Below are 27886 nucleotides of genomic sequence, written 5' to 3' on the forward strand. Positions count from 1 at the left end.
CAATCCTCATTGAGTCACTTGATTGTTTTTCATAAAATTGATCTTAAGATGATTTGACTTTGATTTTGAAAAACGAATAATGTTATTTTTTTTTCTTTTGAAATTTGACATGCCAAGAATCTCTGGCAGTATAAAGTCTGCAGAGACAGATAGAAAACGATAATACAAAACAAAAATTAATTTCAACATGTAGTAATCAGAATTTTGAAAACGATTTTTCTAAATATATATTGTAATTACGTAATTTATTATTCATGAAAAAATGTATGTATATATAGATAGCAAATACATGGTGAATATATATGTACATGTTTACATATATGTTTATTCACCATGTATAGTACATAGTGTATAATATAATTAATGTCGATAATTATTTGCTGAATGTAAATAGTATATGAGCTTTAGTAGCTCAGCGATAGAAGCCTGAGATTTGCAATATGTCGAAGGTTCGATTCCGGAGATACAATTTTATTTGCACTTTGTGCTTTAATTATATAGAATTTCCACTTCTCACAAACAAGTTTCTAGAGGATCGACAGTAGCATCCTCTGTGTAATCTTATACCACACTGCGATCGCCAACCTGTGTTCAATCCCCCATAAAGATCTATGGGGGAGGCCTGCGCCTTGCAGAGGGCGTCTATGTGTTTTCATTATGTTATATTTTGCAGACATAAATGACAATAGACCGTCCAAATGTACACCGAAAAATTTAATTGTGTTTTGATAAAATTATTACGAGATTTTCGACGAACGTGTTGAAATAACGAACCAAGTAGGGTGTTCATCGTAGGGTGAGTTATCTAAAAATTTTATTTAAATTTAAAAACAGTTGTTTATTAGACGAAGCATAGTAACCTCTTTTAAGAGAATACTTAAACTTCTTGGTGTGACGTCATCTAATGGAAAAAAGTTAATAATATTCGGTATTTTTTTTTAAATAAATTGGCTGGGTAAGTCAGTGATAGCCTTTAGTGATAGCGTTTAGAAGTGTAATATTTGACAATGGAAATATAATGACAGTTAAACATTAAAAAAATTGATAAGCTATGGCCCAATTGTCGGTTACTGATTTGTTAAATAAATATGTTTACAGTATAAATGTATTGAATGTCATGTCATATCATGACAAATAAATGCACACATTAACATTTTACACTGCGCCCGCGACTTCGCATGAAATTTAACAAAAAAATGTAGCATATATTACTCCTTATTACGTCTGTTACCTGCCAGTATAAATCCCGTCTAAATCGGTCCAGCCCTTTCAGAGATTAGCCGGAACAAACAAACATACAGACAGACAAAAGTTAAAAAAAAATACATATGCATGTAGCAAAAAGAGGTTATAATATGTAAGAAACAGATATTCGAATTTTATTTAATTGTACAGATTAAAAAGGTAGCAGAAACAATATGGACTAGTATAGCAAGAGACAGATTGTTATGAAGAACTCTTGTGTGTCTATATTGATAAGCAGGGCAATTAAAGGAACCAAATAAATTAATATTAATAAGTACAAATATAGAAAAATGTCACTTCAAGACAAGATTGTTAATAAAGCTATATTTATTTATTTATAATAGTTGTGTAGATGTAAATGTTTCGTTCTGAAACCGATTTTCAGATCAGACGTCGCTCGCTTCGCTAGACCGTTGTCCGAATCCTTCCGCACCTATTATTAGTTTAGTACGAACCCAGATGTCACGACGTGTGGTTGTCTGCGTGTTTCGTTCGTTTATTAAACATTAAACAAACGTATAAATATAACACAACTGCATAAACATTTGTGAAATGTACATAGATAATATCGTGACAGCAAATGATAAATTGGCGCGAAATCATCTAACCTAATCTGCATTTTTTTAACTGTCAAATAAATTTCGGCCAGTACTCTCTTACAAAATTTAGATATTATAAACAATAAATAGTTCCTTATAAATATAAATATTATTAAAAATATTGTCAATAAAAGACTATATTTAATACTATAAACTAATAGTTTAATTGAAAAAAGTTTTTATTTGTGTACTTTTTAATCGAAGATGACAGCGGAGAACAAAGCACCTTGTGATCTAGAGAAGAATTCAAACAAAATAAGCGAAGCTAAATTTGAAGATGCTTTCGAACTAACTGGTGAGTGCAATTTAAAGTAATAGAAATATAAAAAATATCCATGTTTTAAATTTACATTTTTTTTATATTAAATCATTCAACCCTTCTTAACTTATTTATCAATCTCAAAATAATTTTTTTAAACGTAAAAATATATATTTTAAAATACCCACGAATTTACTAGACACTTATTATATATCCTCAAAAATATTGGTATAAAATTAAAAAATAATGATTACAACTTCTTAAAATATTCAATATCTTTGCAGTAACTGATTATATACTTTAATTATCATTAATGGCTTTCTTTTAGTTAAAACGGGATAACTATATCGATTTAAACGACGAAAACATATATTATATTTTAAAATATATAAATGAATCACGTAATAATAATTGAAACAGATGTGTAAAAATGCTATATTAAAAAAAAAAACATTTGTAAAGATTATTATACATTTTTAAAGAACGCACGCAGAAAATTAAAAAGAAATTCTTTTTAAAATAAGAACGAATATCGAACACGTATATATTTGAAAGGATAAAAAACACTAAGGGTTGTTGAAATGTGTTGAGGCAGGTAAAATGATTGTCGAATTCCAACAAAAAGCTATGGGTGGTAAATATATTTTAAATTTTAAATAGCGAACAAATAGCTAGAACATCTTCTGATGGAATTTTAAATCCGGGGTTTTGAATTATCATAGGTATTTTATAAACGTTACATTTATAAAAAAATAGTAATTTATTAAATGAAACATTTTACATTAACCTCCTTGAAGAGATACAAAAAAAAATTAAAAATTTCAAATATGGAATTGCGTTTGCTTAAAATAACAATACATTTAAATTCACTTTTCACATTTTTTTTATTTGTTTACGATAAACGCAATGTTATGTTTATATTAGAAGTAAAACGATAAGATAGTTTAATAATTATCGACTTAAATAGCAATATAAATCGAATACAATTGATGACCCGGGCATGTAATAATATACTTTCTCGCCAACCCTTGGGAAAATCCGGTGTTTATACCGCAGGCATTATGATCCGTATTATACAGGGTGATTTGTAATAAATGTGAAAATTTTGAATATATCGCTCAAATGCTGTCAACTAATGTATGGCACACTCTTTTCAAACATTAACTTTTTCATAAATTATAATATAGTAAGAATAAATTTCACTATGTATTAATGTAACATTATTTTTTAACTATCTATCCTTACAAACTTTATACTGCCAGATGTAACCTTAATTAAAAATTTAATATATTATCTGTCATTCGTATTGTAAAAATATATCTAAAATTAAGTTTATAAATAGAAATAAGTAGTAGGTCTTTCGTATTTTAATATGAAAAATATATTAATGTAACATATCTCAATGTGATCACTTTATATGGTGGTTTAGTTGTAAAATAATTAATTTGTTTTTTGGTAACAAATGATGTATACATTCACACCTGTAAAGCTGTTACATCTATTGCCAACACCATGTATATTCACTGCATGTCACCCTTAAAACCAACCATATAAACCAACGCCATCTATATTCACTACATGTCACCCAACTGCTTCGTGGTTTTAAACTACATTTTTTTTGTGTTTAATTCTCTGCGCTGCATTTTGTCGATGTAATTTTATAATATACTCGTACATCTTTGGTATATAAACCTTTGTTATTTTTAATATGACAAAAAGGATTTTTCAAAAGCTTTATACCTATGAGAAGTAAAATTTGAATGTACGCATTTTTTATAGATCCCCTTTCGACTCAGGTAGAATTACGTAAATATGTTCTAGCCGAGTAAAGGAAAAACTTTGGTCGGTGAAAAAAATATTTAAATTAATTTCAAGTCTCTTGGCCTTTGAGGGATATCGTAATAAGTTAGTACTTATGAGGAAATCTCATAGATATAAATATATATGACGTTCATTTTTACATTTTCCTATTCTTAAAAAAGGGTCAAAATATTCAGGACACGTTTTGTATTGTGCTTCTTTTTGGTCGTTAATCTTCGTTGCTGAAGGTCACACGTTCCTGAAAAGCCTTGCTCGAGGATTCAACGAGTTACCTCCATATTTCTCTCTCGTCAACACCCGCACACTATCTTTCCTTCTATTATTTCTTTGACAACCAGCTTATCGTGACTCTCTAGTTGCCTCCGAGATGTGGCCGAAGGAGTTCAGAGAGAAGAGAGGAACATCACCTCATCGTTGAACAAAGAGGAAAGCCGCCAGATCTTTCTGGAAAACTGCCGAAAGGCTATAGGGAGAGTAATCAAAAATAATAAAACTCAATGATAGTAGGAGATGGAAAAAGATATAAATTATAAATTACGAACAAAAAATTACTTGATATTTTAATAAATAATAAAAGAAAAAGAAAAATTAAAGAATTTCAATAATGTTAAATAAATATATAAAACAAAATAAATATTGTAAAGTCCAAAAAGAATGGTGAATGAAAAGAGGCAATGTATGAAATGTAAAAGAATAAATTGGAATGAGATATAATGTGTACTAAAAAAGCAAAATAAGTGAAAGATATTAAGATAGATATAAGAAGAGTGATCAAATAAAAAATAACACAAATTGTCTTTGTGTACTCAAGACGTGGGAATATACGAGATGCCTCAAAAAACGGGGATCACATATAAAAAATATACTTTAGAAACTGCACGTGTCACATGATGGAGAGCTTATTGAACTTGTTGTTTATCTATCCGAAGTCGATCAAGAGCATAAAAAATCCTCCGATAGCACAATATTTCAAAAGCGTCGATGATCCTTCGACCTGTCTTCGATAATCTTCCATCTTTGTGGGCTATTCAGGGTTAAAATGTGTATAAGGACATTGAGAATATCATATTTTTCTTGCCTCATGATTGTGGTGTTGGCGACATTATCATATCTGCTATGTTCTGGTCAACTTGCTCATCGCATTTTTTTCCATTTAAGCACCTCTCCAAATCGTTGCACCCTCCTTGACCGCATCATCCCTTTGAGGCACGGAATTTTGGAAAATAAAAATACCCATGTTGCACAAAAATTTTATTTCGTACAAAATTTAACAAAATTGGTGTGTTATTTATATAGTTATTATACATAAGGATATACAATGATAAAAAAAAAATAAAAAAAAAATAATTCTGTTATTAACTACTAATAATTTTCGGTTTCAACACTTGATGAACCTGTCATATGATGATAAACCTTGCCAGCGCAATCGAGTATATTTTTAACAATTACTAATGGTGTTGCCAATTACTTTAAATAATAAAGTATAGAAAAATATGAGCGCGCAACTATTCCAATATTTCCAGGTGGGTCTATAAAAGTCCCACCATGCGTTACTACGCATCAAAAAGGTGGGACAATTTTAATACCAGCGTGCCCCAAAGGGTTAACCCAGATATACGTACTACCTTACGCACACTATTCCTCTTCTATCGATAACCTATTTAAATATATATTTTACACCCGTAATTGTATTGTGGTATGACTCTCAAATCATGATTGTTTAGAGTGACCTCAATATTATCAATATTTATGACCTCAAGATAAACACGGTCCCAGAAATTGCTTCATTAGAAGATAATTAATTTTCCAATTGCGTATTTACCGTCCCGAGATGTTCGTTTCCTGTGAACAATTAGATCTGTATTATTATTTCTTTAATTTTGCGTTTCGAAGTTCTTGCGTGACGTCTATTAGTAAATGCTCACGATCGTTTCTAAAATAATTTGTCAGATAGTCGTGATGGCTTCGAAGAAATTACCGCAAGGTACCGCACTAGTATATAGGTGACCTTTGATCTTATCTACCTATTTCAATAAAAAAACTAAAAGAGGAAAGTCGAAGTAATTAATGCTTTATATAAAGGCTGAAGTTCTGCGTAGATAGAGACAGAGAAGTAAATTCAATGCGTCATTTTAAAAATAGCCTAAGCGCTTTCAAGATCAAAAAATATCGTACAACAAGGTTAGTGTATCTTTATCACAAATAAACATTGTTATCTCATTGCAGTCAAATGCAAGTGTATTTTAATTAGTGTTATATTTTTCGCTACGAAACCTTCAAATTGTTTAACAATGTAGATCCTGTAATAACAACCTTTAAGTTAAAATATAACAATGATTTCAGATCCTGATCCAAAAAGTCCATATAAAACAAAAGTTTTTTTTATTACACTGATGTTATTTATATCTATTAACGAACATAAATGAGATCAGTAAGTATTTTAAATAAATTACCTCCTTTATTGGGATCCTTTAGTTCACCCCATGTAAGTAGGGACAGGGTTTTTTACAATCCAATAATTTTTTCACTTGCACTTTTTTAATATTTTACTGCCCTTTTTTCTGTCATAATTTTAATCATACATTCCACTATTTTTCTTCACAATATCTTATATTTCTCTAGCTTACCAGTCTTCTTTTATACATCACCTTTCATCCTTTTCTTTCGCTTCTAAAATATCTATAGTAGATTTTCTTTTGTATCACAGTACAATTTAATTTTTGTCTTTATATACCTACTTTTTGTGTATTTTATTACATTCTTATATAATTTTTATAATTTTATGATAGTAAAACAGCTATATTAACCTTTTACAAATTTTTGATCCTACCCGATATGTTATCTTTCAAAGTAGAATAACATATCTCTTTCTCTTTTTCCTTAAAGTTCTTTCATCTTCTTACGAAGATCGATGACCATTAGGAGAATCTTTATTTTGAAATAGCAGTTCTGAAGATCGAATGGATACTCTTTCACTGGCGTAAGATTTTCAATCAGGATCTTCTTCTATCAACACTTTGCTTTCCGAGAAAGTATACGATAAACCTCTTTAAATAAGAAATATTAATTTTTATCACACATGCCTGATGATGACATGATTTACCGCTTATTAAAACGTGCTAACAATACCTACTTTTAAGAAAATGGTTAAGAACTAATTACTACATCTATGACTATTTATCCTTTAACTAATTTCTTTTTCTTTCTCTGTTTCTTTATTTTTTCTGTGGACAGTGCGATACAAGTTAGTTTAAGGTTTTATTTATTATTGTATTATATTTAAATTATATTATCCCTTATTTATTATAAGTATATATGCTATATACATACGTATGTATGTTTTGTAAGGGTTACCTACCCATTATTTATACCTCTACTGTTTTCATACTAAGGTTGTCTTTAAGAGATTGCCTTGTGTGATAAGACCGCTCATTGTACTTTTTTGTTTATTACAGTGAAACTATTTAAATGTTTTCTAGCGTGTACAATAAATAATATTAAATAAAATAATTCACTTTTTTGTGATGACTGTCACATATGTCCAAAAAAATTATATATTAAAAATATCACGAATGTATGAATTTAAAAATAGAATCGGGGAATATTTCTGTGACGATGGGAAGAGACGTGAGCTTTTTTAATATACAGAATTTTGAACAAAGAATGCACTATGAAATAGTACAATAAGGTGCTTTTTTGCAAGAGTATCTATGAGGAGTATCTAAGAGGATCTGTGTGTCTTAGATGCGAAATTGATTGATACGGCTATTCGTATATACCTATAATAGTATTTGCAAGTAGATACACAGTATAAATAAATATGCTGTGATATAAGAAGTAAAGGTGATGAAGAATATAGATGGCGGAAGTAAGGATATGTGCGAAAGATCAGAACGTGAAGAATGAAAGATTTTGTGAATGACAATATAAAATAATATTTCTGAAAAATTATTTACACCCGAAATGTAACATCCCGCACATCGCAGGGGAAAAATAAATGAAAAACAGTGTCTCTAACTCGAACAGTATACGCAAGAGGCTTCTGTATATACATGAAGTCCTATTTGTATAACAAATGTAATAAAATTAAAAAAAAATTTAGCGTTAGTGCAGGGAAACTGAAAGTATCATAAACAGCTCAAAGGCTGTCAAATCTATCATCTACGTTCCACTTGTAAGGGCTAAGAAGAAAACGGAACAAAGAAGTTAACATAATTAAACATTAATATATTTAAAATGAAATAATATAAAAGATAAATTCATAAAAGCAAACAGATAAGTTATTTAAAACGTTTATACATGTCAACGAGTTAATTATTACTTAATATATTAATTTATCGCGAAGGTAATGTAATATTGCAGATAATTACTATATTATTTCTACAATTTGTTGCATTTTGTGAATAATGTTTATTTATTAAATGATTGTGATTTTCAAAGAAATTTCTTATACATTTTTAGTATAATGACACTAATAATGTCAATTTTGTTATTGTTTTACTTCTATCTACCACTCGATTTGCAAACTTAATGACGCTTTGCCTTCTCTCTAAGTTTTATAATTCAAGAGATATATATAGCATATCTAATACATATATATGTCAAAAATATTAGCTAAAGTATTTAAACGGTTTTACTTAGTTCGACCCGTACGGAATTTGTTCATTTATTTGGGTCAAAATTAGAAATTGAAATTTAAGCACCTTCCCGTTGTCAGATTGATCTGAAATTTGGTACACACATTTGATTTAGATGACAATACAATGTAATGAAATCAATAACATTATAAATCTAAGATGGCCGTCGATACAAAATGGCGGATTACATATTTTTCCTTAACCCCCTCAATATGGGTATCAAATGAAAGGGCTACACTAGTAAAACACGACGATTATGTCAAAATTTAAAATTCAAGATGGACGCCGTTCCAATATGGCGGACTAGGTACATATTTTTCCACAACCACCACAATATGGGTATCAAAAAACCGTTTAACTTAAAAGTTTTTTAAATGTATTTATTTTAAAAAGAGTATGAAATCACAGCTTTGTTGCCACATGTCCAATACAACACAGTTTAGAATATTTTTTTTGTTCTATTAACAGCGTCAGGTCTTGAGATACCACAGACAGGTAACCACAACGTAAATCCATCCTCAAGGTAGATAGAAAAATTTAAACCACTTTCAATAGATGTTATTTAAAACCTATGAGAGAAAGCATTAGTTCAGTGGTGTTTACTATAGCTACAATGATGGTGTTGATGATGAAATAAGGATCCGAAGTATCCTTATCACCTTACATACGTAAGTCGCATAACTTCATACGAAGTTCAACTCACACTATTTAAAAGCAGCAGGCCGCTTCCAACTGGTCCTGTTTGAATTCTATATGTCAGAATAATGTCTATCTGTGACAAGTGATGATGAATATAACCTTCACCACCTTTCCAGGTCACGGTAGATTCAACAACTTCGTGCTGTTAACATGCGGGATGATCATGCTGAACGTTTCAATGGAGTCCGTGGGCATTAGCTATGTCATCACCGCCGCCGAGTGCGAATTGAAGCTGAGCAGCGAGGACAAGGGACTCATCACCGCAGCCGCTTTCATCGGTAAGGATGATTGAATTCAAAGGTGTTATTCAACGTGAATTGGGTCGAGGTTACCCAAAGAGCAATCCAGAGGGCTATGGTTGGAGTTTCGCTGCTAGAAGCTGTCTGAAGTAGCAGTAGGCGTAACGATGTGCAACTGATGACTGTCTTTCTTTTATTATGGCCCCCGTTATTGGGAGCCTCTCGCACCTCCTATCTGGTGTGGGACAGGGACTTTTTTTTAACATTTATTTACTTATTCACAGACATTTTTTTATTTTCATTCTCTTCTTTCATACTTCATATTATCTTTCATTTATTTCTTTCTTTCCACAATTCCACTATCTTTCCCTTTCGCTCTGTATCGCCTTTCATTCATTCCTCATTACTGTTACATTTTCTTATATTCTAAAACTGATGACTGTTGGAGCCGAAAGGTTCTTGGGCGGCGACGACAAGCGGGTGGGCCTCTTATTAAGTGTACCGACAACATAGTTAAGATCGGGGAAAGTAGCCTGGATGCGGATAGCGTAATTACCGTCATAGTGACGATCTGTGAAAGAGGCCAATACCTTGCATTGGGCGTCTATTAGCTGAAAAAAAGAAGAATTATAAAAATTTATAAACAGATTAATATTCAGTATAAAGAAATCCATGTAAATAATAATATACTAATAATTAGTTAAAGTAAATGCAAAAAGAATTAAATAAAGAATTAGCGGTGAGGAAAAACGTAAAAAGTAGAAATAATAAATGTAACCAATATAGAAGATCTCTGCCATTTGGTAGAAGATTACAGGTGGCTTGAATAAAAAGAAACCAGGTCTTATTTTCTCCACTCCAGAACATTAGAACAATAGCTGGCTGTTCTGCGTGTTTTGTTATATAGTCAAATATAGTAGAAAAGAAAACAACAACAACAAAACACTTCCGTTATCCATTTCTATTACAGTATCACAGTTTTAATTATTTTCTCGTGTACAACAATTTTATCACGGATTTATTTTGCAATTGTTTTTTTTCTTTTAATTTCAATGAATCTATTTTAATAATTTTACAATGTTTTATCCTCTTATGTTTTGTTTCTATCTATTGCGTATTGTGCAACTTGCTTAAAGAATTTGAGGACGCACTCTCTTTCATCCTTTTTCATTATAATGGAGGCAAGTGTTGCCTTCTCTATCTTTTTGCTTAAAGTAAATAAATTGCCTAAAAAAATAAAGTGATTACTCTAAAATATTTTTAATTAATTTTTTTTTCTTCAAATGTACAGACCAATAACTTCTGATATTACAAATTCTACACGGACAGATAATAAACAATAATTAATATATATTAACTCGAATTTCGAAAACCTTTTTCCCTATTTTATTATGATTACATTATTTATTTTTACTGAATTATTGGTTTTTTAGTTTCAAATTTTTTTATCTGTGTATCTCAATCGAATAAGAGACAGCTTGAGAAACGGTAACCATAATATGAAGTAAATTTAATGTAATAAATTATCTTCCATGTAATAACACTCTGATTACATATATTTACACTGATGATAATGTACATGTTTGCTCTATTTAAAATAAATTCTTATTATCATATTTACATAAACCAAGATCACGGCTAATGTTATAAATCACTCAGGATATCTCTGATATTTAGCAGATGTTACTGCATTTTTTTTATCATCAAAAATAACATTGTCTTATATTTGTATTTGGAACCCATGTATATTTTTCCTTTACAGAAGAACTTCGTTTTATTTTAATTTCTACCAAATTATGCATGTTTTGTATTTCCTCATCACACACGGATCAACGATACCGAGCGGATGATGTAAATAAATAAATTAATAAACAAAACTAAAAATAATAATTTTAAAACAATTCTTCTACCAGGTATCGTCTCAACTTCTTTCCTGTGGGGCTACCTGGGAGACCAGTACGGACGTAGAGCTGTAATGCTGCCCGCCATGGTCACATCTGCTATCTTCTCCATCGCTTCCTCATTCTCCACGAACGTCTGGATGATTCTAGTCCTGAGGATATTAACTGGATGCCTGTACGTATACTTTGTCTGTTTGTCTGTATATGCGATTAGCGGGCGAAGGCGAGTCACCGACAGAGCACGTATCTGATCTTCATTCATGTGAAAGTTATTTATCACAGGAGCACGTTGGCGAGGAAGATGATAGCTAAGAGTGATGTAAATGCAGTATTAAAAAAACTAAATGTAAATACGAAGAGTATTTATAATTTACATGACCCTTACACGACAGCAGCGACCTCATTACAGATGGCGTCCAAATTCAATTCTGCGTTCGAAATTTGAATTCGAATAAAAAGTAGAATAGAACAGAACAAATAAAATTGGTCTTGAGCGCGCCTGTTTCCTTATATTAAAGTGACAAATATCAACCTATCACCTCTCTTGAAATTTGAAGGGCGGTATTACGTATATCGGTAATGTACAGACCTGGAGGACCTGGAAGAATTATACCAAATTATTCTCCAATGTTCTCTCTTGTAATGGACAATAAGATGCACGGAGTCACAACATTTGTACACGGTTGAAATTCATTCCACCCACACTAAGCGTTTTTATAGCGCGAACAGCTAAGGAGTGGAACAATCTACCGATATTATTGTTTCCAATTATATAATTTAGGAATCTTTAAGACTAGAGTGAATAGGTATCTTCTTGGCAAGCATGTAGCATAATAGATCTCGTCATCGCTTACATCAGGCGAGAAAGAGGTCAAATGCTTCTGCTATAAAGAATAAAAAAGAAGATCAGCTTACTGTCTTCTCTTTTTTTCTTTTACAGGGTATCAGCGTCGAGCGCGACGGTATACGCTTATCTAGGTGAAATGCATATAAGCCATCGCAGAGCTTCCGCCATCGCATGGGGTTCTGCTTTTATCTCCTTCTCTTTCATTATCCTACCCGGTAAGTTCTCTTTCTATTATTTTTTATTGTACACTCCTTCATAATATTTTGTTGTGAAAATTATTTTTATTTCACTTTTAGATGTAATTTTTTTTGTGCTCCGAAACACTGCACAAATTTATTTGCTTTGTATGTTTGTATGCTTAAACTTTGTTAGAAACTAACTATTCACCGCAGGCTTCGCAAACTTAATGAATGCCTCATTGACCACACTTTCAAGTGAAGGTAACATATATGAATCAGGAATATATGGAATCAGGCGTTACTTTGCGGAAGTCCATCCTAAGTAAGAAAAGGATCAATATTTAGCCACTTCCGCTCATGCAGTAGTAGTCGTGCAACAAAGTGCACCGCCCGCCAGCCCGCTGATAAATGCGGTGAATCTGTGTGAGAAACTCTGTGTTTGGCACTAATCGGTGTAACACAACTCCTGAAGATTCCCCGTGGAGGGATGAAACGCGTGTTAAGTGATTTGGCGGTGGCAGTTGTGTGATTCACATTTTTTTCCGCATACGCATTTATCAGCGAGCTGGCGGGCGGTGCAGTTTGTTGCATGACTACTACTGCATGTACGGAAGTGGCTAAATATTGGTCCTTTTCTTACGAAGGTAATATTGTAACGTTGCAAGTTAACGTCCCATAAATCTTAGTTAAAATTTTAACCAAAAAATATAATCACGAGAAACGTGTCTTAAATCGCAATACAGCAAAAAATTGTTCAACCCTTAGCGGGTAACGGTACGTCTCAAGTGGCGTGGGGTCGTGGGAGCATGCTATTGGTTTAACGGATCTTTGTTTTTATAACAAAAATTCCAATGCGCCTGCGCATCAGCACACAGGGTTTACACCAGTGCTCGGGAGAAGGATCCAGGCCTCGGTCGCGTTCACTAGCTAGGTGTCGTCTCACGCACCGACGCACACTCTTTGTGTCGGTTGCGTTCACCAGCTATGTGTCTTCACACGCGCCGGGGCCAATTAGAATTTACGTTATAAATTCACGCCTTGGTCCTATTCATTCTCCGGGCATCATTTAGTTCACGCCACAACCTTTACATCGTCTCGCACCCCAAGGGGTAAGTGTTGAACAAATATCATAAAGACATCGTTATTAAGTAGCCGTTATCTATAAGTTAGAGCTCAACATTTTGTCTGTGTCCATAGTTCCATCATTATGTATTCATTATTACTTTTCAATTTGTTTATTTATTTATCTCTTCTATTTTTGTTTTACATTCTTTACATTTTGTAACTCCGTTCTGACAGTAAACAATCACATCAACTGCTTTCGGTTTCTGCCCTTCCATCATCGCAAGCCATCTCCGGGTTTACTGTCAGCGGAGCAAATTGTACACATATTTATATATGTATATCATAACTGTGACATTTATTCACAGGTGCGAGTTTTAGACTGCAAGTTTTAGATTGCGACTTTTATACTGCAAGTTTTATGCTGCAAGTTTTATGCTGCAAGTTTTAGACTGCAAGTTTTAGACTGCAAGTTTTAGACTGCAAAAAAAACGGCACACTGGCGCCCTTAACGTGGTATTAAAAGGTCTGATTTTGCATTGTAGTGTAGTTATGTGATTGTTTTTTTTTATTTAATTAATTTTGTAAAACGTTATTTTTGCCTTTTCTACTGCCAGCAACTGAAGTGTACATCCTTCACTTAAAAAAGTTTTTGTTTAGTTTAACATACATTTTGTTTTTATGTTGTAATTTTTTTTGCTTCTGCTATTTTTTCATAGGACCGTACACATTAGTTGCAGTTATACGCATCATTTTCATGTTTTCTTTTTCGTTTGAAAAAAAGAAAAGTATTTAATTAAATGGGTAGTTGGCAACAAAAAAGGCACACAAAGAAAAATATGTATGTGTTTAATTATCTAAGGGTAGTGGGCAGAAGGCCTGGTCTAATTTTACATCGCAGCTCGGTACTCCCCTGATGGTGGTGGTGGTCAGCCGCACGATCTCCCAGGACTGATCAGGCGGCAGCAAGTCGAGAGCAGGGAGCGCCGGTAGGTTGCAGGATGTGATGGTTCCGGTGCACGGTGATATAATTTCAACAGTGTAAAACTTGCAGTCTAAAACTTGCAGTGTAAAACTTGCAGTCTAAAACTTGCAGTCTAAAACTTGCAGTCTAAAACTTGCAGCATAAAACTTGCAGTGTAAACCTTGCAGCATAAAACTTGCAGCATAAAACTTGCAGTATAAAAGTCGCAATCTAAAACTTGCAGTCTAAAACTCGCACCTGTGAATAAATGTCACAGTTATGATATACATATATAAATATGTGTACAATTTGCTCCGCTGACAGTAAACCCGGAGATGGCTTGCGATGATGGAAGGGCAGAAACCGAAAGCAGTTGATGTGATTGTTTACTGTCAGAACGGAGTTACAAAATGTAAAGAATGTAAAACAAAAATAGAAGAGATAAATAAATAAACAAATTGAAAAGTAATAATGAATATATAATGATGGAACTATGGACACAGACAAAATGTTGAGCTCTAACTTATAGATAACGGCTACTTAATAACGATGTCTTTATAATATTTGTTCAACACTTACCCCTTGGGGTGCGAGACGATGTAAAGGTTGTGGCGTGAACTAAATGATGCCCGGAGAATGAATAGGACCAAGGCGTGAATTTATAACGTAAATTCTAATTGGCCCCGGCGCGTGTGAAGACACATAGCTGGTGAACGCAACCGACACAAAGAGTGTGCGTCGGTGCGTGAGACGACACCTAGCTAGTGAACGCGACCGAGGCCTGGATCCTTCTCCCGAGCACTGGTGTAAACCCTGTGTGCTGATGCGCGGGCGCATTGGAATTTTTGTTATAAAAACAAAGATCCGTTAAACCAATAGCATGCTCCCACGACCCCACACCACTTGAGACGTACCGTTACCCGCTAAGGGTTGAACAATTTTTTGCTGTATTGCGATTTATGACACGTTTCTCGTGATTATATTTTTTGGTTAAAATTTTAACTAAGATTTATGGGACGTTAACTTGCAACGTTACAATATAAAAAGCGTAACATAATAAATAACTTCTTAGTTGATATTTACTCGCTGAAAGGAATGTTTTAACTAAATTTTTAAACCATATAGTTCCAATGATATCGTGATGAGTCAATATATAGGTAGAAATCTATACGTTTATTAGAAATACATAATATAATGGCCAAGTCATGCCGACTCGTCTTCTGACATATTTAGATTTTTTGATTTATATAATTAATGAAAATGGATCTAAAATACAAAAAAAAAAGATTGTACATATTCCTTATTCAAATAGTCTATTACAAGCTCTTTCGAATCATCAATCAACATAAAATGTTGGCATTGTTATCCCTACAGAAAGCTACCATCAGTTCGGAAGGCAGTTCCGTTGAGAAAAATTTTTACAAATATAGTTTTATAAAGAGTACTTGACATTAATTAGACGATAGATCCTGCACATCTTTGTTATATGGTCAAAGATTTATTATGTTTACAAACGGGTGACAAGTAGAGTTTGCATATGCTTTGCATAATAATAACTATGTGTGGCACTCCCTGAGTAGGCGTACTTACCCTTGGCAGAAATCTCGAAACAAAAAAACATCCTGTACCTAAGTTTTTTTTTATTATTGGCCCCCGCTATTGGGGGCCTCTCGTACCCTTTTTGGGATCAGGGACTTTATAATAATTTTTTTTTTCAGTCTTTTCTTTATTTATCACTCTCTTTCACGCGTCACAATATCTTTCATTCTTTACTTTTGTCCTTCAAAATATCTTTCGTTTTGCTCTTTTATACCTTCTTTCTTTCCTCGCCTTTCTTCCATCATCTTCTTACTTTAAGGTGGCTAGGTACATTTTATTTATTTTTATTTATTTGTATTTTTTAATTTTGTCTTACATCCTGTACCTAACTTACACCCAAGCTGATATATAAGTTTTCATTGGCCAAGGCTACGGTACAGAAACAGATTAAAATACGCTCACCATCCACGAGGCTTAGGGGCTAAAGAGTGAACCGATATTCTTTTTTCGTCAACAACAGACACCTTCCTGCTGTATAACAGTGTCCATCATGCGATGGTAGCAATATCACGTCACAAGAACTCGTGCGTGTATTGCACGGACGAGACTCAAGATGCGATCGTAAGGTTCATCGATGTGGCGAATACGGCAACCGTCGCATAGATACTGGCCCACAACCTGATGCCAATATGGAGTAGTGATGAGGATGTCGTCGCACGAAACTTAATTTTAAAAACTGAACATTATTAGTGCGTCGTTAAAATTGATCAAGAGACTTAATAAACGATGTAACATGCAAAAATGCAAGCAAAAATAATTCGTAAATGTAAAACCAAAGACATATAGATTGTAATAATAAAAAAATAAATGTTCATTTTAAGCGAAAATAAAATTCATTTTTCCGTCGATGTCAGAAATAGCACTCATACGAAAACTATTTTAATTGAGTGAAATAAAATTATTCAGAGATCCATAAATAACTACCGCTGTATACAATGTCGTCTAATTTTATCAAACGTGAATAAATTTAATAATTTCAACGCGGGTTATCTAATCGATTCACATTAAATTGACACGACAGATAAAACTCAGCAGACGTACGGCGCCCTGTGACATAGCCCACGCGTCGCTTGTTCCATTTCTGTCAGTTTTATTACGTAAAATATCAATCAACTTATATAACATAATAATTTTTTTTATTACCATTCAAGGCGTCAATTTGTTTATATATATCCAGATAACAAATTCATATACAGAATAACTTTTAGTTTTAAATATCTAATGCATTCAGGCGTTATCTCACGGAAGTCCATCCTAACTAAGAAAGGGACAAATATATATCTACTTCCGCTATGCAGCAGTAGTCGTGCAATGAAGTACACCGCCCGCCAGTCCGCTAATAAAAGCGCGTGCGGTGAACAATGGGAAACACAACTACCACCGTTAATTTACTCTACAGTTGTTTCACTCCTCCATGTGGCATCTTCAGATGTTAGATGGACTAGTGTTCAACACCGAGTCAAAGTCTGCTGCATAGCGGAAGTAGCTATATATTAGTTCCTTTCTTATTTTAGTTTTAACTAAATGATTTGCCTGAAGCTGATTCTAATACAGCTTCAAGAACGACTAGAAACATCTCTAGAAAATCACGCTTTTTCTATTTTTAGATCTACGACAATCTGTACTCTATTTCTGCTATATATGTCGTCATAGTACCGCTCTATTTTGAATCTCGTATATCCGAATGCTTTCCTTATTTTGTCAGTCCAACCTCTGAAGCGTGGACAACTCCAGCATACGCAGCACTCCGGTTTGATTCCGAATACCGGTAAGGCAGTAAGGTTAACGAGGACCCTATGGCCTCGCTAATCAAAGACTAGGTACCAAGACCAACGTTCCCAAAAATATGCAAGAAACAAGAGCTGAGATAAAATTAAAAAAATTGTAAATAAAAGTGTAAAACAGGCAATTGAATAAATAAGTAAATAAAATAATTACATATAAAAATGTATACCTAGAATAGATCGAAAATGTGATATGAATTAAAAACAAAAAAGTAAGAAAAGTCCACTAATCGGTGTAACATTACTCCTGAGGATGCCCCGTGGAAGGGTGAAACACGTGTTGAGTGATTTAACGATGGCAGCTGTGTAATTCGCATTGTTTGCCGCATACGCATTTATCAGCGGACTGGCGGGCGGTGCACTTTGTTTCACGACTACCACTGCATGTGCGGAAGTATCTACATTTTAATCCTTTTCTTACTTATGATGGACTTCGGCAAGGTAACGCCTGATTCCATTAAATACAAAGTAATATATTTGAGGTTTATGGTGAATAATCGTAACTAGATTTGTCTTAAAAAGATTCGATTAATAAATTTCAAAAATATCCAGGTCTCGCGTGGGTCATAATCCCTGGTAAGTGGTCTTGGCAGTGGGGACTGATCCAGGTAACTCCATGGCGAGTCTTCATGTGGTGCTGGTGCGCACCAGGATTGGTGGCAAGTGTCGCGCTGATTGCTCTTCCGGAGTCACCCAGGTACCTTCTGGCGATGAAGGGTCCTGAAGCAGCGCTGCCTGTTCTAGCCAAGATGTACGCTTGGAATCACGGAGGATCTTCCGACACTTTTCCTGTGAGTATTAAAATAGTTATATACAGGATGTTTGGTTATATATGTAGAAGCTTTACAGGGTCAACGCAACCCCTATCTTAAAATAATTGGTTTCGGAAATAATAAATAAGGTAATGATAATATAATATGATGCAGCGTGTTCAAAATTTTGATTACTACATATTAAAAATAATTATTGTTTATTGTTTGTCCCTATAGACGTTGTAGTGCTAGAATTTATTATTCTGTCGCTCTTTAAAAGAAAAAATAAACGATATAACTATCTATCTCTTTTAAGCTAGCGAAGCTAAACGTCTCTTGGAGGAATCTCGGATCAGTCCGGTTCATATTACTATTTCACGGGATCAGGAGGCTGTAGATTTTGGTGTTCCAATCACTTATTTATAAGTGAAAAATAGGCTTACAAGAAAAGTACAACAAAATGCCTATATGCTTATTGATTAAGAATAACTTAAAACCATAGTATGGACAGTTAATTATAAAACAATGTAAAACTGTGATCAAAAAGTACGTTGAAATTGTTTATTAAATGTAAATTATGAATTTAATCTAACAAATCAATTTTATGCCTTTCAAAGTAATCTCCGTCTGATAAAAGGCACTTTTGGCAACGCTTTTTCCAGCCGGAATAATATTTTTCCCGTATAGCCTTCAAGACCTTCGAATCGGTTTTTATGTCCTCAATCATATCAAAACTGCATCCCCGCATTGGCTTTTTGAGTTTGCTGAATACGGAACCAAATCGGACGATTGCGGTGTTCTTGGAACGGTATGAGTCGAGTTGAATATATTGTTGATTAGAAATAAAAACTTGTTAAAAATGTAGTCGTATGAATTTAACTTAAGAAAGCGACATTACTTTCCGGTCCCCCTAATACATATAACCAATCACCGTGTATAGATTTTTAGTAATGTTATCAATCCTATCAGAGAATATTTCAGCAGCTAATATACTCTTTAAAAATATATTCACAGGTGGAGAAGATAACCTCGAATATAACTGATTCTTCGAAAGGAGGGTTCGTGGATGCTGTGAAGAATATCTCGCTGCTCTTCCGACCGCCGCTGGCACCTTGTGTCTTCATATCCCACGTCTCCATGTTCGCTGTCTTCATGTTGTAAGGAAGATCTGTTTTGTACCTAACATATAAAGTGAGAGAGAGAGAGAGTGAGAAACGATGAAATGGAAAAGTTTGTAAAAATCATTGTGGGATATATCCTTGTCCCCAAAAAATAAGATAGGTGAACGTAAGGCCCCAAATATACCAAATAGGGAGACAATTTAAGAAATACGGAACCACAGCGAAGTCAGAAATATAATCCCAAGCCACAATCTAATTTTACGATCAGTTTGATTGAAGGCTTCACAAGAAGACAGGAATAGCAAGAACTTGATCTGTTCAACTAAAGCCAGAGTGATGCATGTGTTCAAACCTCGTGTCACTTCATTAACATTTAAAACAGTCCATTCATGGTAACACTGCAGTGATTATTAACTGTCCTTTTGTTGTAACAATCAAATTGTTCATAATAAGAAAGTCAAGTTCAAATTGACCACAGCTGTTTGGTGATTTTTCCATTCTTATTACACATCCTATCAAAAATGGTACACATAGAATAGTCTTCTTAGCTTTGTTGTTTTTCAAAAAGACAGTAGTCGTATATTACAGGAAAGTAGCTCTTTACCATACAGGGTGTTTGGTTATAGATATAAAGACTTTAAAGAGTCGTAGCTATGGTTGTCTGTCATATAATATATGTAATAACCTAAATAAATCTTAAAAATTAATGATTTCAGAAGTAATAAGCAACGTAATTATAATATAGTATAATTATTTTTAAAACGTAATAATTCGAATTTCGAAAATGCATTTTCGTATTATGTCGGTATATATTATCATTACATTATTCATTATTTTTTAAACTATTATTTTTTGGATATTGGTATACCATACATGATGTTACATTGACCGACACTGGTCGGTGTAACATCAGATGTAACTCTGTGTTTGCCACTAATCGGTGTAACATAACTCCTGAAGATGCCCCGTGAAGGGCTGAAACACGTGTTGAGTAATGTGGCGGTGGCGGTTGTGTGATTCGCATTGTTTCCCGCATACGCATTTATCAGCGGGCTGGCGGGCTATGCACTTTATTGCACGACTACCACTGCATGTGCGGAACTGGCTAAATATTGGTCCTTTTCTTACTTAGGATGGACTTCCGTGAGGTAACGCCTGATTCCATTAAATATTCCTCAAGGTAACGCCTGAATCTTTTAGATATTATCTTCTTTTTCTGGAGTTACATCATCCTTCACATAATTTTGTGATCAGTGTTTGAAACTTCGTACTATGTAAATTACTCTGTATTTTTATTGATCACATTTGTGATGTTTGATGTTACTGGTGTGTTCGTTTCGTACAGATCGAGCGGTCTTTACATGTGGGTTCCGGACATCCTGAACAACATCCTGACCAGCGACAGCAGCCACAGCATCACGATCTGCGAGATCATACATAACAAGTTCTCCGCTGCGAGAAATGAAACTGTGAGACATTTTTATTGAATCATATTTTTCAAACTATCCAACGTCCTCCTAACCAACCTGAGATTGCTGGTCTCCTGTATCAATGGTCAATCCTGTAAAAAAATCATGTAACGACCCGTGCCAATGTTGTGGAGGCAGCCTTCGGGCTTAGTTCTTGAAAACAAGCCTTGGGATCAGTGCCCTCTGCGCAATGCCTTCAATTCTAGGAAGCGAATTAAAGGTCTTGGAGCGCTGGTATAACCTTATAAAAATATAACAATACAGAAGGAGACCCGCAGCCGTAGACCTGGACAGAGAAGTTTATACTATGCCCTCCACTTAGCAACAAAACTTCTGCAGTAGATACAGAGTGATTCGACGAACGTATGCCGTGAGCCGTTGGTGCCGAAAGGTTTTTGAGGGATGTTGGTAGGCCTCCCTAGGTCGACCATCGAAATAGTTGAGATCACGAGAAGTCGTTGAAGTAGGTATATATCTATGCCTTGCAGTGGGCGTCCATCGGCTAAGAAGGAGATGGTGTGAGCTCCAACTGTACCATAAAACTTTAAGACATTAGCGGTCAACGTCTTTGTAACTACGATAGTATACAAAAACGTTCCCATAGTTTATGATAAAATGCGACTAAAAATACCGCTTTTTTATGGTATCAGTCCATCATAATCTTTCGTTACTACTATAAAAGATTTCTTTACAGGACACAAATAATTTATAATATGACTATTTTGTAAATCTATCTGTCGATATACTTAAACACGATTCTGCATCATTTTATACCCACCACTACCTATGTGACATTTTGTCAGTCGTTGTATTTCGTGCGATAGTGATAACGCTTTACGAAATTAGCCGATTGTCACTTTCCAAAGGTCGATGTTCAATATTTATCGCCGGGTACTGTACCACATTCTTCTACGTAAGAAAAGGACCAATATTTAGCCACATGCAGTGGTAGTCGTGCTACAAATGCACCGCCCGCCAGCCCGCTGATAAATGCGTATGCGGCAAATAATGCGAATCACACAACCGTCACCGCCAAATTAGTCTTGCTTAGGATGGACTTCCGCAAGGTAACGCCTGGTTCCATTAAAGATCAATTAATGAACAACCATAGTGATCCAGTTCTTACATCTGAATGGAAACTCGTGTCTAAATGAGAAAATTGAAGTAAAATAAACACGAAATGGAAAAGTCATCAATAACTCGACAACGCTCGACACTGACATCAACCAATTTCCTGTACAAGTTTCTTTTGCAACGTTTCTTGTTTGAAATTCCAAGATTGCGGTAATAATCGGTGGAAGCGTTGTGATGATTTTATTCAAATAAATCACTTACATTGATCCGTTGTTTTGGTTTCAATGTAAAGAATATAGTTTTAAACATTTATGTCACATTGAAGGTATACAAATTAATAAACATAGAGAATATACAAGAGCGTTCACTGCAAATAATAGGCCTTGGATCATGGTCAATGATCGATCTTTCACTACCAGCATCCAGAGACTTCCGAACTTAACTGTGTCGTCTATCTATATTCTGGAGGCTTCATTTTCGATTGAACGATTAATCCGTATGTTTACTAAGTAATAATGTACGGATATATACGATCATACGGAGTAAAGGCCCATAACGTTTACGTTTGACCAGAATATCTATATATTTATCCACGGCTCGTGATATTTATGTATGAGCTACAATTTTCATCACAAGTCAAACTCGTCAAAGCACGGAAAGAGGTTAATATAACCTTTTCTGTCTTCTATCAGTCAGAAGTAAGTGACCAGTTCTGCAACACGGAAGTGTCCGTCGGCGTGTTCCCCATCTCCATGGGGATGGGAGCTGTATTCGCTATCACATACCTGGCCATAGGATTCCTCATCAATAAGCTGGGGCGGAAGACGCTTTACTGTGAGTATTGTCATTCTTAAATTAAACGACACATGATACACGAAGTTTGAACAGCATTTTCGTTGTACTCCACTTTCACAAGTGTACAAAGCAGCTTTAGTCTATTTATGTTAGGAAATGACTTATTCATTATTGTCTGATAAGTTAGCCACTACTTTTAGAGACCACTTGCAGAATCCAACTCGGATGAACAGTGTTCAGAAAGCTCCGAAACCACTTCCCGTCCAAAATTCCGCAATGTTTGAAGACGAAGGTCTTTGATCAATATGGTCGCTGGTGATAGACGGATCCAATACGTGGTCTCTAACGATGAGCTTTTACGAAGGCCCAAAGTCACAGAAGAAGATGAAGAAGAAAAGATCCGCAGAAGAATTAAGATCTCTGAAGTAGCTCGAAGAATTACTCGTCTGAAGTGGCCATTGGTGGAGCACATCGCACGTGCAACCAATGGCTGCATATGCCGGAGTGGGTAGATATATCCTCGCTGGATGCGGCAGCACAGGACTGGTCTTCAATGCGACCTTCAGGGAGGCCTATGCCTTAAAGATACTTCGATCAACGATAAACCTTCGAACGCTATAATAATGTTTATTTAATGATATACTTTTAATTTGAGATTTACTTCTGATATTTTGTGAAGGTTTATAATATAAGCGTACATTTAGAGCCATGGCGAATTTGTAAGAATTTGTAATTCAGGCAATCATTTTTATTCCTTTTATTTACTACCGACAAGATATAATTTTCTTTAACACAATAGAAAACGTGTTTCTTTATTGTACTGAGGTTCAGCTCCCGTTGCTCTCGTAATGTTAAGTGATGGTGGTACGATTGCAGGTGGTATAATGGTAGTGTGTGGTGGTGCGACGGTGGGTGCAGCACTGGTGCCTCAGGGTGGTGCTGCCACGGCTTTACTTGTGGCAGCGCTTTGCTCGGGCTGCGCTGGATCTATACTCGCTGCTATCGCGGTGGATGTCTTCCCCACTTGTCTACGGTAACTTATTTCAATCTTAAATAAGCACCTTATTCTTACAAGTCTCTGTCTGTACCTTAAGTTGAAATAAAATAAAAACATATAAGAACGTTTACATTTCTTCTTCTGCTTATTTTCTGTGATTTATTTTCATTTCTTGTAGAATATAGAAATAAATAAGTAAATGAAGAAAAAATCTATATCTTGGCACATGAACAACGGTATATTTGTTATTATTGTTGATTAAAAAGTACAATGAATTTGTTTCAGAGCGATGGCGATGTGCGTGATGTACATGGTTGGGCGGGCGGGCGCAGCTGTGGGCTCAAATTTGCTGGGCGCCACGCTGGACTTGCATTGCGAGCTGGCGTTCTACTTCCTCGGCGCGTTTACAGCTTGTAAGTTCCATATAATATCGTGAATTCAGACTCACGACTGAATTATCCATACTAATATCCTTACGAGTTTCTCGTGTTTTATTTATTTGACGTAATATACTATGTTATTTTAAGTGTGATAGCGAAGGTAGACCAGAGGTGTGAGATTATATGGGTTGAAAGATCAGAATGATGAATCGAATGTATTTTTTGGTGCCCACTGTCACTGCTGAACAAATTTCATTTTTAAGTTCCACAGGTTTCAAGTGGAAAGTTACTTATTAAAATAGAAGCGTGGGGGCCTGGGCTGTCAATTGCCGATAATACTCGCTTAGTATTAAATATCATAGGTAACTATTACCTAGAAAATATTACTTCGCAAAGTTCGGTTAAAAAAGTGGCAGAAGAAACTCCTGAAAAGCTTTTATCTAGTATGATTGGAGGTTGGCGTACCCTGCAATATGGTGGTGCGTGGTCTCGAACCATTGTGATAGCACCACGAGGGTTTCGGGGGTAGCGTATTCACGCATACCCTGGGACGGGCTATCGAAAAATAGCACGGCGCGAGGGAAGACCGCGTGGCGATCCCTGACCGGGAGATACCGCGGTCCTCCGTTTACCGCAGAGGGCGACCACCGGAGGGGGGGTTTTAGTGGGTAGGAATCCCACATACCCCTGTCCTCCCCCCAGAGGCATGGCATCTTGAATACCGGAAGATTTCCCCCACCGAAACAAAAAAAAAAAACCTGTAATATACGATCAGACAGGTTGGCTACTTGTTATCGTCCCAAAGCCTGCTGGTTCAAACCGACGCCATAACAATCGTATTGTAGACAGATGACGAATTTCAAGTAACGCCTTCGAGTACCGTGGAAAAGGTTTTTACGATGTTATTCCCTTGAATAGCTACACTCAAGGTTAGGTATTTTTATTATAATATCGTTCCGTATGGAACATCCAAGCTGTTTACACAACAGCAGGATTGAGAATGTCTCTCTACGCTTAATAATCTCTACACCTAAAATATCATTCCATCTGAAATAAGAATTTAATGACTTATATTTATGTGTAATTTTAAGGATAAATTTTTATATACCACGTAACCGTAAAATTATGTATAGCGCCATCTCTTGGTGGAATTATAAACTAATTATTTTGCATGCCATCCTGTTTAAAATATTGTTAACACTAAATAATTAACTCAAGTTTCCCACGAATAACCTAATATACTATTTTGTTTTATAGGCTCAGGTTTACTGATGATCTTCTGGCCGAATCCTGAGAAAGTGCGTCAAAAAATGGAAGACAAAGGCCTGAGCTACTAGCGTCGCAATGTTTACATTATGTGCAGTCTAAATGTATCATTGATGCATGATGATTTGTTTTAAGTGTTCTTGTGTGCTGTATTTGTTTTAAGTAAGTTTTTTGAATGAATGTATGTTGAAATACAATATTTTTTCATAAGTTTCTTGAAGTTTTATTTGTCTCTGTGGTGTTCATTTGAACGCACCCAAATTTATTATGTATGAACGCATCTGTTTTTGCATGCCCCTTCTTACACTCGGTACATCTCGCTCTCTCTCTGACGCGCCGCGCTAACGAGCGGACGTGTCGCTTCAACCACTGTTCAACAAAGGAAATACTTGTAACTCAGATTGAGATTTCTTGTTCTGTGATATTAAATTAAAAGTTTAACCATCCGGCAAGTGTTTTTCTTTACATCGAATTATCTATTACGGGACGAGGGCCTTGTACTGACGACCACCCCTTATGTCATATTGTGAATATCGACGTCATTGTCCTCGTTTCAGCCCATAAACACACACTTGCACATACCTCCCCCAAAAATACCTAAGAGGGATATACCATAATCACCACGCCCAGCATGCGGGTTGGTGATCGCAGTGTCCTATTACGATACTCAGACTACGCCGCTATAAACAGCTCAGAATTAAAAATGATACGAAGTCATTACGTCCGTTAAATTAAAAATTTAACGTTAATTTGAATTGCCTGACTAACCGCCATATATTATTAATAAATAAAAGGCATTTCAAAAAAAAAGTTATTGCTTTAACAAAAAAACATACTGGTTTAGCAATAAATATTTTAAGTGTAGTATACACCACCAATACCACGCTTTGCGTCGTTTCGTTTTGCGTTTTTTGCGAAGTTGCGTCGCTGCTTAATTAGGACTAATTTTCACTGTGCGTCGTTAGGTTTTCGAGGTTGCGTCGTTTTGGGTTCGAGTCTTTAATTTTTTTTTTTTGAAATTTTTTTTTTTTTTAAAGATGGCAACACTTTTATTTCTAATTGCGCCATGCTATCAAAATTCAGGGATTCCCTTTCTAACTTAAAACAACGCAATTTGAATACAGTTTTATTTTCACTTTGTTTTGCTAATTTTAGAGTTTAGTTTCAATTATGTAGTGTTGTAATGTAGCGTGTTGTGCTTTTTTTAAAAGAGAATAATAAATTTACTTAAAATTTTACGTGTTATTTCTGGTTACAAAAAAGGTAAATATTTTTTCAATTTATTATTTGGCAGAGTTATATTATTTTTGTTTTTTTTTTTTAATATTTACTTTGTTCAATTTTCTATTTAAAAAGTGGTATTTTCGTAACCCTGGAACCTATCTCCGATCTTTACATGGTTTGCTATAGGAAATCTTAATCCACTTTGCGGCGGTTAAATTTCCGTCGTGTTTTTTTTGAAACGCAACCAAGACGCAAAGTGAGATATTGGTGTATTTATTTTTGATCAGTATTAAATTATTAACAGCGTCATCTTTTGGTGAAGTCTAGAACCACTGCAACTTAACTACAATTGAAACTGAATATTGAAGATTTTATCAATAGATGTCTCTGTCTGTACTGTTCGTAATTTTCTGTTGCAGCGGACTCAATTGTGTCAAGAATATCGAATGTCTTATTGTTCTAATTTTTATTGCTGATTTATATGCTTTCTTAATATTCTTACGCATACTGAGAACAATAAAAAAGTGTGGCATTGTTAAACTAAGTAGAATTCGATACACGGAATAGAACTTAACTGCAATGTCATATTACAATTTAGAAAACTAGGCTTTTCTCTTTCCTAACACATCATGATACGATGAAAGCCTACAATAAAATCATCTAAAATTTATATGATCATTTCCACAAATGATCCTAATATATTAGATGAATTTATTCGCAAGTTGTGTTATTAAAACTGTATTATTTCTACAAGTCCGTGATTATAAATCGAGGCTAATGCAACGAGTAGGCTTTCTAACAGGGTCTAAGGTTTATATAATGTAAGGGTCCACACGTATGCTCCAATTACGCTAATGGTTTTATAATGAGGATCACATTTGTCACCTCGCAACCCTTTTTGACACCCTTACAAATGCTTCTGTGAATTATGTGTAACGGTTTCTAAGCAGCGATCTATTTAAAAAAAAAAAAC

The 27886-nt window shown here is 34.6% G+C and overlaps 1 protein-coding gene across 1 annotated transcript; it reads left to right on the forward strand.

Annotated features, from left to right (window-relative positions):
- Positions 1 to 1605: 1605 nt before the first annotated feature.
- Positions 1606 to 25899, forward strand: LOC137922594 (synaptic vesicle glycoprotein 2A-like). The gene is made up of 11 exons (XM_068765598.1): positions 1606 to 2139; positions 9377 to 9538; positions 11413 to 11575; positions 12341 to 12462; positions 18388 to 18626; positions 19602 to 19744; positions 21054 to 21177; positions 22944 to 23085; positions 23923 to 24079; positions 24329 to 24456; positions 25681 to 25899. Exons 1-11 carry the CDS (start codon positions 2049 to 2051, stop codon positions 25758 to 25760), a joined length of 1551 nt encoding a protein of 516 aa, XP_068621699.1. The 5' UTR covers positions 1606 to 2048; the 3' UTR covers positions 25761 to 25899.
- Positions 25900 to 27886: the final 1987 nt, after the last annotated feature.

The sequence above is a fragment of the Battus philenor genome, unplaced genomic scaffold (assembly GCF_028537555.1).
Source record: "Battus philenor isolate CCGP_79_NKW_IND1 unplaced genomic scaffold, ilBatPhil1.0.hap1 SCAF_10, whole genome shotgun sequence".
Lineage (NCBI taxonomy): Eukaryota > Metazoa > Arthropoda > Insecta > Lepidoptera > Papilionidae > Battus > Battus philenor.

What these genes read in the sequence shown, in the direction of transcription:
- LOC137922594 (XM_068765598.1), top strand. Translation starts at nt 2,049, where the DNA reads ATGACAGCGGAGAACAAAGCACCTTGTGATCTAGAGAAGAATTCAAAC. An exon ending in AGATGCTTTCGAACTAACTG is followed by an intron (nt 2,140 to 9,376) that starts GTGAGTGCAATT and finishes CCACCTTTCCAG; the next exon opens with GTCACGGTAGATTCAACAAC. An exon ending in CCTCGGCGCGTTTACAGCTT is followed by an intron (nt 24,457 to 25,680) that starts GTAAGTTCCATA and finishes TTTGTTTTATAG; the next exon opens with GCTCAGGTTTACTGATGATC.